The sequence below is a fragment of the Atta colombica genome, unplaced genomic scaffold (genome assembly GCF_001594045.1).
Source record: "Atta colombica isolate Treedump-2 unplaced genomic scaffold, Acol1.0 scaffold35, whole genome shotgun sequence".
In the NCBI taxonomy this organism is placed as follows: Eukaryota; Metazoa; Arthropoda; class Insecta; order Hymenoptera; family Formicidae; genus Atta; species Atta colombica.
Genome location: NW_017259459.1, coordinates 1754046 through 1767549, shown reverse-complemented (window position 1 = coordinate 1767549; position 13504 = coordinate 1754046). Strand labels below are relative to the sequence as shown.

General features: G+C 36.5%; 1 protein-coding gene across 3 annotated transcripts in view; it reads right to left on the bottom strand.

Moving 5' to 3' along the window:
• Nucleotides 1–51: 51 nt before the first annotated feature.
• Nucleotides 52–13504, bottom strand: part of LOC108690760 (POU domain, class 6, transcription factor 1) — a 123264-nt gene continuing 109811 nt past the window's right edge. For 2 of the 3 annotated variants that reach the window (XM_018198215.1, XM_018198216.1), the window contains exons 6-13: nt 12117–12278; nt 10141–10394; nt 9126–9345; nt 6722–6902; nt 5940–5996; nt 4984–5067; nt 1325–1461; nt 52–1194 (exon numbers count right to left, since the gene is read on the bottom strand). In XM_018198215.1, coding sequence (XP_018053704.1) covers nt 1070–1194; nt 1325–1461; nt 4984–5067; nt 5940–5996; nt 6722–6902; nt 9126–9345; nt 10141–10394; nt 12117–12278 — 1220 coding nt within the window. In that variant the 3' untranslated portion in view covers nt 52–1069. The remainder of the gene's footprint in view (nt 1195–1324; nt 1462–4983; nt 5068–5939; nt 5997–6721; nt 6903–9125; nt 9346–10140; nt 10395–12116; nt 12279–13504) is intronic. The other variant, XM_018198217.1, reaches the window with a different exon arrangement.

Below are 13504 nucleotides of genomic sequence, written 5' to 3'. Positions count from 1 at the left end.
TGTGTGTGTGTGTGTGTGTGTGTGTGTGTGTGTGTGTGTGTGTGTGTGTGTGTGTGTGTGTGTGTGTGTGTGTGCAAGGGATGATATTATATAATCAACAGAGACGATGATTTTTTACTTCGTATTTGTTTTTTAAGCGATATTTTATTTACGCAAATTCAACGAGCAACAACGATATCTCAAAATTCCTCGATCGTAGAATACAGTCGAAGTTTTTGTTGCACGCGGATGATTACCATCCTTCGAGTGTTTCCATTTTGAGTGCATTTTCGATTGTTCCGCCAGTTGATTAGGAATCAATTGTACATAGTTGTTTCGTTCACCGCTTATGTACTAGCATTCTTGTAAGTAATTTTAAAGATAGCTAAATTTTTATTAGTTATTATTCGTGCGACGATTTACATATCTTTCCGCCCGGTTTTGATAGATTGTATTCCGAAAAACGTACGTGTCTCGACAAATATTGCAATCAAGCAACTGTAATTAATTAGAAAAACCTAGAAGCGATTTTTCTACAGTTGCTTGTGACAATTGTTCATTGTTCACGAATAATTCGATCGGGACATTTATGTTCATCAATTCGTTAATGCTTGCCGATAGTCCGTTCGAAATTCGAAACTGGATCAGTTAGTGTTTTCTGGTGAATATATATCTATGAAAATTGGAAGCGCGCGACGGATTGGTACCAAATGAGAGACAACGATTTCAGATTATCAATTTTCGATATTCGACTCATGTATACATCACATATTCGTAGATTAAAGCTATTTACATATATAGATGTCGTATACACCTGCGATCACAATATTCGAAGGATTTCGCTTCGATCTAGAACGATCTTTCCATACTGGAGCGAATTTGATAAATGTGGTTTTCTTTAATAAATGTTTTTTTTCTTACTTGTAACTTTCCGTAATAAACTACGGAAAATTGTTCTCGCGTTAGAACTGTTTATTTATGCTAGAGGAAAACGCGATATTGGAAAATTTTACGAAACGTGTTCTTCATCGTTCGTAGTTTGAAGCTTTTCTCATATACTGCCCGATTGTTCGGTAGATGTAATCCTTCCCTATACAACACCTTTCGACATCATCCGCACCGTATTCTTTAGAGCTTGTCTCTTGTTGCAGAACCAAATTCTGATCACCTCTCTATCATATCCTAATCGATGCGCTAAAGTCGTGATTTCGTTACCTGTAAAAAAAATAGAATAGAAATTTTTAATGTAAAATTTTAATGCAAAATTGTTCCGAAGAAGAACTAATAAGATTCTTCTAATAGCAAGAGACTTAATTATAGCAGATAGACATAAAGCATAACTAACCAGTAGGATGAGTATTCCTGTCAAAATGTGCGTTCAGCAATTCCAAAGCCTGAGGCGTGAAGGAAGTCCGCCGTTTTCGCTTCTTGCTTGGTTCAACCCCGATGAAGTCCGTCAGATGATTAACGCCGCTCTTGTACCTGGAATCAGATGCACTACTCTTGCTCAAATTCGGAAGATTTCATCACTGACGTTTATTGTTAACGTTACTGGCACGCATTATAATTTCACGAAAAAATATATTATATATGTCCCTACTTGCTACAATTATAAATTGCGAAATAGGATCGCATTTAAAAATCTGACGGGTTAATCGTCATATTTTTACAATAATTAATTACGTCCGTAAGTCTACATCGAGCTCAAAATTTCTTCTGTGGTTTACGAAATATTGTTATAAATCCAATATTAAAAAAAAAATAATTCTGTTTACTGTTTTGCACGTTCGTAATTACGTTAGCGCGAAATAGGATACTGATTAAAAAAGGAAATCACCGGCGTCACGATATTCGTGCTCGGACACGTTCGGTCGCAAATACCCCGTCCGGTATTGGATTTTTCCCCGAGTACACACTCGGGTTGATTCACGAGTCGAACTTACTCCACGTATCGCGAAACAGAACTCATGGTGATGGCAGCGATGCCTGATGGTGTCGACGTCGACTCAAATAAAATTAGCGATCGAATAGCCGTGACGTTTTCAAACTCAAATCTTCATTTCATTCGTTATTCAAGCTCATTAAATCGTGCAATCTTAGAGATTTTCATCATATCTTCCACAATTCTTCAATATTAAGAAGATACAATCAAGTGCTTCGATTTTTCCATGTATTTTTATTATTATCAATGTCATTATTGTAATTTTTATGTACAATTATTAAGGATATTATAATCATGAATAATTTTATATAATTAAATTAGATATTCTTATAAGAATTATTCGCCAATATGAATAAATTTCCGTTTGCTTAAGTTTGTTATTCTTAGACTGCTCAAAGAGCAGGATAGAATCGAGTGAATACAAAATTTTTATATTTTAATAATTGCATTAATTATCGAATAATGAAATTGATATTCATTATATTTTTCAGTCATTTTTCTTATTAAATTAAGACAAGATATTAATTTGTAATAACTATAAATCTATCTATTGAAGAATCAATGTCTGTTATATCATCTAATGCGACAGTTTTACCATCATTTCAACTTATCCATTTGGTCCAAACGACTTAAAAGAAATTTACATTAGAAAAGATCCGATCTCGAGAGTCTCGAGTCGAGAGTACGCAAACTTTTTTGGCGTCGGGCGACTAGTCGACATAATTTCATTTGACGGGTAGTATTATCGGGTGGGTGCGGTGCGAGGCGCGACATGGAAAAAGCTCGCGGCCGCGACAGTAAACAGGAGAACTTCCGTTGGGACTCCCGGGTGAGCGATGAGAAGTGGGTACGGTGTGGCTGCGGGGTCGGGGAGCTCGATGGTGGTACGGTCATAGGTACGGTCGCGGTGCCGGCTCAAAATTTATGTTTTTAATTTAACTCCGAATGACCAACTGTCGAGTCGAAAAAAGTACACGGCGGGCCATTAGCATCGCGCGGTAATATTTCGTCAAATTCGCGAAAACAATATGCTAATGGAGAAGTCGGTGAGAGCGCGAAGAACCGACGCGACGCGACACGACACGACGCGACGCGACGCGACGCGACACGACGATTCGACGGGGTTTGGATACCACGCCGTTGGTATGCGTTGGTGACCGGTGAACGCAATGGAGAAACAACGCCAGGAATAAGAAGGAATAGAAAAGGAAGGTGAAGAAAGAGAAGAGAAATAAACGTGAGTTAATACGCAAGGGAACGTGAAAGCTGCGTGTAAGCTCGTGCGTGGGTGTTACACGTCGTTGTTGCGTACAGTAAGTGTGAGATAGAGGGAGAAACCATGGGCGGAGAGGCTTGAATTAGCATGAAAGGAAGAAGAAAGACAAAAACAGAAGGAAGATGGAGAACTAGAGGCTGCGTGAGCGGAAGGAATGACAGAGAGAGCGTCGCGATGCCGCTGCAGGTAAGAGCGAGGTGACGGCGGTGGCGTGTAGCCTGTAGGTAGGAGGAGCGACGTCGGAGGAGAGGTACATCAGAAACCTGATTTTAATTAGTCCACAGTTTAATTACTCGGCAGATAAATCGTGCACGTGCACCGCATAAACTAGCCGCTTTCATTTTTCCCGGACGCGGCCGGCACACGGTCGACGCTTAGCTCTACGCCGCGCGAATGCAGGATGGGTCATTGTTAAGCCGGCTTGCTCTCGTGAAAAGAGAAACGACTGTTTCCGTCATCGAATGATTCGATTATTCTACGATGCGCTTCCGTGCCGATTTTTCTTTCATGGGCCGAAGACGTTGCGATATTTTATTTTTATTTCCTAACAATCGTCAAGCATTTGCTTTTGTACGAATAAACGCTGCTGTTTATATTCGTAAGTTTAATATAGTCGTATTTCTTATTCTAATTGACTTATTCTCGCAATTGTAAATATAGGCACGAAACTTGGCAAGCACGTCTTGCAGATCTGTGTATTCATATTCATATTTCTTATATTTAGCATTGAATGTGACAGTTCAAATTGCATGCATAATTTTTTATACTCTAGTACTTTATAGAGAAATTATCGTCGTATTTAATCTAAACGGGAAACTGAATATAATTATAATAAACTGTTATTATAACTATATGATATAATTATATTAAACTGTTTATTATATTATCGTATAATAAACTGAATAATATTTAGCCTCTTTGGATTAACATAAAAATCGCGATAATTGTAAATAGAAATAAGAAATATACAAGTCAATAATAATAATAATGTAGATACTATTTAACTATAAATTGATAAATTTAATATCCAATTATATTTTTAAAAAATTGCTGCAAGAGTGAAGAGCATCTCATCGCTCTTTGATGTCAAAATCGTATCGCAGTGCGTTTTAATGCGCATGACTACACGGATTTCTGATTAGCTCACGGCCTAAAGTTCATTAGATTTTATCATCTCGTAAAATTTACATCTTCTGGATACATAGCTCGGGATGCTTAGGGAGTAGCTTTCGCGTCACAGTAAAGCCACCACATTGCATTGCTGCCGCGAACGAGTAGCCGCCTCGCGATCGTGCGGTAACGGTTTCTCCCATTCTAATTAACATTCCATATATTTATTAAATGCGGATCCGCAATTAATCAGGTGGATTCAATTAGCGAATTACCAATTAGTACGCACGCGTTCACACGCTCTCGCACCGACGCGCAGACGCGAAGTCGAAGCCGCGCTGGACGATTGCGATAATCATGTATCAGAAATACAACGTTAAAATTTGACTTGCAGTCGAGAAAGTCTCTCTCTCTCTCTCTCTCTCTCTCTCTTTCTCTCTCTCTCTCTCTCTCTCTCTCTCTCACTCTCTTCGATAAGAGAATTCTAGTTATTTATATTAATATGTTATTTATATTAATTATAGAGTGTTTATATAAGCACGTCGAAAGGAACGTTGCATTTATGATACTCTTCCGACATAAATACGATCTTGATTTTATTTGATCTTTTTTGAAGAAAAACATTTTCTCACGATATTTGTGCAATTTCTTAAAGTATCGTAGGAATATTACTCACCTCTCTTCTGCCTCCTTCATCCACCTCTCGAGAACGGGCTTAATTTTCTGCGCGCTTTTCGGCGTAATGTCCAGCTTTTCGAATCTAAAGCCAAGAATAAGGCTTGGTCCATTTTCTTGCTTCTATTTTTCGGGCAATTGATAAAGGGAATAATGTATCGAGAAAAGGAAGGAACAAGGACGTAAAAAAATAAATTCCAACGTAATATATTGAATAATATGTATATCGAAATGCTTAAAAAAAATTCAAAACTTCATTTAAATTTTCTTTGAACATTTGTTTTTCGTCCTTACGTCTTTGTCCCACTAAAGGAGCACTAAGAGGCATGCATTGATTCAATAACAGGACATTGACAATGCGTGCATGCTTTAAGGTTTGGTGATGCCGTGTATGATGTTGCCAACGCGCTGCGCAAACACTTCTTGTGCGAGCGAGCGAAATGAATCCGATTCCGCAATTCTCGATGAAACGATTCGGAGCTTAAACTCGGCGAACGTTAAAAATTCTCGGCTTCATTCTATTCTTTTATTCTTAGCGCGTTGGCGACATCATGCCCAAGTTTGCCAATGCCCTGGCTCGAAGAGAGTTAATTTTAGAAGTGCTCCTTTCGCATCTCTTTTCCGAACGGAATTAGAAATTAGTGAGAGTGCTTGTGCAGCTATACCCAAATATGCCTGCCAGTTCTAAACGGGAGAGGCCTGATCGCAAATCAGTCGAACGCAAATAGAGAAGAGGAAGAGAGAAAGACGACTGAGATGTCTGTCTTATTTTAGACGATATGCATCGTTGATTTTAACATGGTGAATTAATTAGATTGTACTATTTTTTAACCTCCTTTTTCAAGATCGTCGGAAAATTCGTGCACAATTTTCCATTGGGTATAACTGCGGTTTCTTAAAGGATTTTAGAGTTTTAGATTTTTAGGTAAATTAAGTAGCATGGAGGGGTGAACGTACGTAGCTTGCTGCTGAGAGGCAATCTGCGAGGCAGCGTACATCTGGGTAGCCAGGGCACTGGGGAACAATCACCAATGCTTATGTTAGTTGATACGATAAGAATTTTCTAAGAGATATAAACATTTTCTCTTTGCTTGTTACCGACATTACCACGGTGGTTCCCATTCACATTTCGGAAGATACGCTCGATCGGAAATGACGAAGAAGGTAAATAACGTAACCCTAAATAACGTAAGCCATGAAAATTTAAATATCAAGTATTATATGTTCAATAATATAACAAATTTTTAAAATTTTTGTAAATAAGTAGTTTTTATTTTACGAGTAATTTTAACTTGATTTAGATTAAATTGCAGCATAAATCAGGAACCATCGTGGTGGATTACGGTATAAATAAGTTTCTCATGACACCTCAAAATTGGATAATACACCTGCGATAATTATATTAGATTCCATTGAATTTAAAAATTGCAACAAATACTAAATAATGAAAAAGGCATAAAAAATAATTTTGCTGAATATAAAGAAAAAAAATAAAAACATAAAATTGCTTCAAGATTCTCTTAGCTTTACGTTCGGGCGTTCATTCTTAACGGAAAATGTTGTTACAAGGTCATCGAACACGGATAACTATCTGCTTTTGTTACTCTGAACAAATCTCAACCCTTTCTACGCCATTTCCAGTGACCTGGCACATTGTCGTTTTACATTCTATCATATTATTAATTCTCATTAGCGTCTGTTTTGACGAACGCGAGGAGGACGCTGTAGCGACAACTAACCTGCATATGGCACTTTGGCTGTATGCGGGGCCCTCAGTGACACTCAGAGCCTGCCCAACTTGGGTCTGTGTCAGACCCAGAGACAGTCTGCGCAGCTTAAAGACCTTGGCGAACTCCTTGATCTCATCCAAATTGATCCCATCGACTACGTTATTAGTGGCTTCATTGATCGTTGGTTGATCTGTAATAAAAATTCATTCTATTTTTTATTTCTATTTCTATTTTTTAATTCTTCTATTCTTCATCTTCTATTCTTCAACTCGGTCTATTCTCATCACGATCAGATAATAAAAGTATAAAAATCATTACAAATTTTTCGTAGCAAGATAAATCTAGTATCATGCTTAATTCTAAATGAATTAGCAGTGACCTAAGCGTTTAAAAACTTCGGATTAGTATTCCCAATCTTATTTCGAATTTCTTTATTTTTTTATTTTAAGAAATACATCTAGCACTTCCCTGTTCTTTATAATAAAATTCTATATAATAAACTCGATGAATTCTTGATCTCTAAAATATATGAATCGCGCGTTGCGAGTTAATTATAGAAACGATATAGCCAAGCTAGCCATGAATGAGATAAAATATTCGTAGTTTAGAGAATTACACGATAAGCAAGTTTTGCGTCGCGCATGATCAGTTTACAGTAATTTTAATACCGCAAATGTAGATGACTTGGGACAGCATGTATTTTTGTTAAATTCAGTTGTGATATCCATTCATGAGTCATTAAACAAAATTTAAAACTGTTTTTAGTGACTCATGAATGGATATGGATGGATATCACGACTGAATTTAATAAAAGTACATATTGTTCCTGCATTGTTCCAAGTCATTTACATTTTGAACAGATTAGATTCACTATCGATACGAAAGCTCACTTCAATTGATCGGAACGCAATGGAGCTCCAGAAAGAAGGTTGCTTAATGACATCAGACTTCGTTAAAGCAGCTACCACCGATTTCTCTCATAAATCTGTCACCCGAATGTATACGAACGCAATAGAAATGCCCACATACTCCGTAATCTCGACCAGTTCGTCTGGTTTCTGTGCCGCGTAATAAACTGTAAGTCCTTCTTCCGCGACGGTGTTTCTACGATCGTTAATTTCTGATCAAGGCACTGAGTACTTTGCTTTGCGCGCTTCAAACAAAAAGCTGCGAGCAAGTTATATGACTCGGCCATGACACGATAAATAAAGGAATAAGAGCGAAGTATTTACCGTTGTTCAATTCACAACGTTAAATGATCATGGCTTTGATCATGATTATGATTATTGGACTAGTTTCTTAGTTTTGTACGCATTACAAATTGCATAAATAAAATAAATAAGAGTTGTAAGAGATAATCACTAATAATCATTAAAATTAATAACGAAGTATATAAATATCATACTCGACATTTGAAATACGTTGTTTAATGGTTTTTGCTCGTACTATACAAAATAATAATAGAAAAATTAGAAAACTGTTTATATACATATATATTTTAATTACTAGATTATTTTTCCTGATCTCTAGGCGAGAAATTCTATCGGAAAAGAATTAACAAAGGCAAATATTTATGAGATAATACTCGCATCTGACACTAGCAATTGAGAATCGTTAGGCTTCACGCGTCAAATGATTATTCCATCGCGTCAGGATGACGAAGTGCCAGTCTACGCGATGATTGTGAGTTATTAAAATTATTGTCAGCCAACGAGGTTACGCGCTGCTAGAATCTTTATGGCTTCCTAGAAGGCAGTAAGGAACGAACTAATGCCCCGTATATTTATATAATGAGTCTAGTATACGATATCCTATTACACTTGTCAAGCATTCTACGATCGAGTGCTAGTTCAAAATGTTATTTTCCAGGTTCAAATACAAGTTAAACATTAAATCGTTCCTTCTACAACGACGAACGTTTTGTGAATATTGTTAGGAGAAACGCTATTTAAGCGACCGATCATTAGAAAAAATTGATGGTGTACTTCAATTATCAGAGATATACGCTTGCAAAGTTGCGTGCGGCCGGAAGATTAACACCTTGTCAAAAATATTGTCAGAATGTGACAACCTGGCAAGATAAAGATAAAGAGCGCTTTTGCATGTGGTAATTGCTTCTTTAAAAGTGATCATTATGCATGCAATCGCTTGTCGACATTAGCGAGTGTGCTTCGTATAAGCAAGTGATTGCGTTATAGGAAGATGGTGTCTCCAGCGAAAATTGTAATTAAAAGCTGTCAAGAAGTAACACGGCTACCCCGAAGGCATAGCACGATTATCATTTACGTGCGCGATGTGGACATCGTTTTAAACGCTCTGTCAAGTACCGCGAAACCAATTGACACAGATCATTCCTACTTTCGACCTATAGGTTAATATCACAGTAAGAAAAAGGAAATAAACTATATCTTACTCGGTGAATCGTTCAAGAGATCATCCTCCTCCTCCTTTATTGGACTGTGCATACTGCTCGGAGAAGCCTTTACCCCAGCACCGCCAGGTCCGTGCGTCGTCGTGATAGTAATCTCGCCATTACTAGCGGCCAATCTGTTCAAAGCGGATGCAGCGGACACTACGGATTCATTCAATGGCGACGACTGCTCCGGTCTGTCCCTGTGATGTTTTTCCGTCGGCTGTGAATACAATGCGATAATAGGGACGGATTAGTAGCTCATTGGGGACGAGAATGCTCCTCTTCCACGTCAATTATGTACTTAATAATGAGACGGAACCTCGAGACACTATAAAGTTTAATTAGTGGAAAGAATGCTGCCAGTACGGAATACTTTCTTAACGAGATCACTCAATGCTGAGAATTATTGGTTGCTTCGCTAATCTTGCCAGTAAGTTTACTTCACGCGTTCGAAGACTGTGCATCGCGATTCGATAGAAATCCGTTTACATCATTAGAAAAAAAAAATGGAAAAGAGGAGCCGACGAAGGTATTTATTCTCTTTGATTCATATGGCGCAGTGTTATTCGTTGATGGAAAGTTAACTACACTAACGGTTATAGTTGAAATTATTGAGAAAGTGAATAACACGTATCGTACGGCCACTAGTGAGATAAAACGTGAAACGTGCATACGGTTTTTAAAAACAATACAACTATATACGCGATATCATGAAAATATGAAGCTTATTGTAAAAGAAAAACATTGCTATTTTAACAAGCAATGATATGTCTATCAATTTCATTGATAGCATGACATGAAAAATTTTACTATTTTATATCTGCAAAAATAGCTACATAATTATATAAAGTTAATTATTTTAAATGTTAAATTATATTGTAAGCTTTATGGGAAAAATAGCATCGACTCTAAATCTTAAAATATTTTTATCGTTTATTAATATTTCTCATATTACATGATAAATTTACTATCTATATTTAAAAGAACGATGTTGGAAAGGGCGAGTTGTACGTACTGTGTAATGATTTATATGCGAGGTGTGTCGGTGGCTGTGCTGTTGAGGCGATGTCGTTAAAAGCGGTTGTTGAGAAGCCTGAACGGCCTGTACAGCCTGCGCTGCTTGCGCTTGTGCCGCCTGGGCAGCCTGAAGCAGTTGCTGCGGCTGCATCGCGCTCAGAAGTTGTTGGCTCGCCGAACTATTGCTTAGAAGATGCGGCAAAGCGGCAGGGTTCAGCCCTAATCCCGATGCCAAGCTGGGGCTCGTGGGAACTGATAAAAGGACAAGTAAACACGCATAGTACGACATCCGATGTTGGGTTAATCGCAATGTAAATGCAACAATTGTGACAACTGAAATTATACACACATTTTGATTGAATACATTATCATAAAGAAATTATGTCAATTATTATAAAAATTTTTAATTAATAAGAAATAAACTAAAAGCGGATCTTATATATAGTGCTTAAATATTTCAGAGTTAATTTATGTACGTATCCAATTTCGCAAGTCGTGCGCCAAAATTTTTTTCGGTCTTGAAACGCAATTATGAACAAAACTAGAATAATAATATCACATATTAAATGATATTAATTGATATTGATAAGTAATTTAATAATTTTTTATGCTAATAAGTATTTTAGATATTAATAATTGTTAATATAAACATCTTAAGAACTGTAAATAATATAATTTATTGTGAAAAATTTTTGCTTAATAAAGAAGCAATTTAACATTTTGAGTACTGTAGATTTATAGGTGATTTTGAATCTTTTGAAGAATCGATTCTTTGTGCCCAGAATGCGTTGTGAATATTTGGATTTATTTTTTTGTCCTTCTGCGTTCTTGTTCGAAAAATTTTTATCACATAATTTATAATTTAATGCATCATATTAGTCATGGTAAATAAATTTCGATTTTCTTAATAATAATAGCTCAACAATTGTAGAATATATTTGTTTGATAATATATAATGATATCTAATATTATAAGCACAAGAATAAAAATGAAAAGATTTTTATAGGAATTATTTTTTTATACATCACACAATTATTTTTTAACTATCTACGTGAACAAAATGATGCTGAAACTACATACAAGTTCAACATTTGATCATAAATTAATTATTCAATGCACAATTTAGCTGCATTGCAAAATTTTCGCAATAGTAATGAAAGTCATAATATTGTGTTTTAATGAATTAAGAATTATTTTATGCGTTTCAATTGACACTCATACACTTGCGAGTATCATTTTTGCGAGGATCATTTGTTCTTGTTTAACATTTCATGAATAACAAGGATGAAATGATTCCAAGAGCATTACAAGTATCAAATGGGACGCACTTCGGTTGAAAAAGAATCGTTTTTTCAGGAGATCGATTCAAGATTTATTTCTAGCGGGTGATGCTTATATGTGTTCAGCGTTTCCTATTTCTAATTTGTCTATGAAATAATTAATGATTTTACGTGAATATTTGATAAAGTTCTATATCTCCATTATTACCAATTATATATTCTGAAATCACTCGATAAAATTCCTTGAGATTCACGTGAGAGAAGGAAAAATCAACTACAATGCTTATTACTGCTAGCTTCCAATTACACAAAACGCATCTCTAAAATATTTCGTTCTTGAAGAATTAAACATTCAATACTTGATATTGCGATAGATTTAGCAGATGCAAAGATCATTTATTCTATGTACATGTAAATATATTTCGTTAAATTTTATAAGAATAAAAATAATAATTTAATCTTACGATGATTTTGTAATAATTTCTATCAACGAGATAGTTAGAATATATTAAAATATTTTATGTAGCTTCGTAGAAGCAAAATTATATTTATATCGTGACGCGCGTAAAGATGGATCAGGAGACATAGTAATATCTCGACGAAGAGCACGCGCAGTGATATTATATTAAACGGTTATATTGAACAACACACATGGCATAGGAAAATCTTATAAATAGCTTAATATTGAACTTACCATTGCTCGTAGGCGTATTAAGCATATTTTGCGGTTGAGCTAGAGATTGGAGATTCGCCAGAGTCGTAGAAACTACTTGTCCATTACTGAGCGCCAAATTCACCATTTGATTGTTCGTAACGTGACTGACTGGTATAGTCAAAATGGTTTGAGTAGCGATACCTAAGAAATGAGAAATATTTTTCAAAATGAATGTGTTTTTCTAACAGAAAATTATTCCAAGATAGAGGCAAAGATAGATGACAAAGATAATTGATTTTACAGTAGCTCTCGATAATGTTATATGATCATATTTCAAATCAATAGATACTTCATTTCTATTATGAACATAGTGCACGCGTCGTTGATCCAGGATGGGTAGTAAAGTTATCAGAGTCTCATAGAAGGATTATTAGGCAACCCATAGGGCAGGTAACCTCGCAGGCTAGCGTAGTTGGCAAACTATTATCGTCATCTTAATAGTGGGTACAGGTACTGGTACTGGACTGCGCTGCGAGAAGGACGCCTAATCATACTTAGAATAGTTTCGGGATTACCTCCAGCTCCGCTAATCTGATTACCCTGTACACGCGCTTAATATGATTACTGATCATGAGTACGTACCCGTGTTGCCACCTACAGCTAAGCTAAGCAAATCCCGTATTCCGAACAGCCATAAAAGTTTCACATTCTGAGGTAAGGTCAACCGACAATCCGATTAATGTGCAGTTCAAACGTTACCGAACGATAATGTGTCGTCAATACTTTCACTGTTAATCACTATCTCTGACAAGAGTGTAATGATTTGAAAATATTTTATTCATCGAAGCATAGCAATATAATATTTGCGGTAGCAATATTTGCTTTTCGTTAACGCGTCATCATCTATTAAAAGTAAAGAAGAAGTCTCTTCTACATTTTTAGGAATATCGGAGATTTATTTATATCTGATATAAAGAACGATTCGCGAATGATGTTATTTCCATTTTCAACGAATCAAGGCGTACATGACCTCCTGTGTATTTTAATCTTCGTCGCTTTTTGGATCTTAATCGTTCACACGATAAAATCTCGGACGGCTGATATCACTTTAAATAAAGCCGCGGACATTCCTGCGGACAATAATTTCTATGAACCTATTGACCGCACTTTCGAGCACTCCTCGACTCATCCTCGCCGACACTCGATGTCTATCAGAGACCAATCGAGCGTTAGTCAGTTACCATCGATTGAGTCGAAAAGCAGTGCAAACATTATTTGCCGCCACGTAACTCGTCATCCTACCGCGGCCGGTCCATATCCACGAACTTCAATCCACTTAGGCGGAATCCCAAAGTTCTGCCTCTCATCGTCTGCCTCCGCTCTGCTCATGCTCTCTCTCTCTCTCTCTCTCTCTCTCTCTCTCTCTC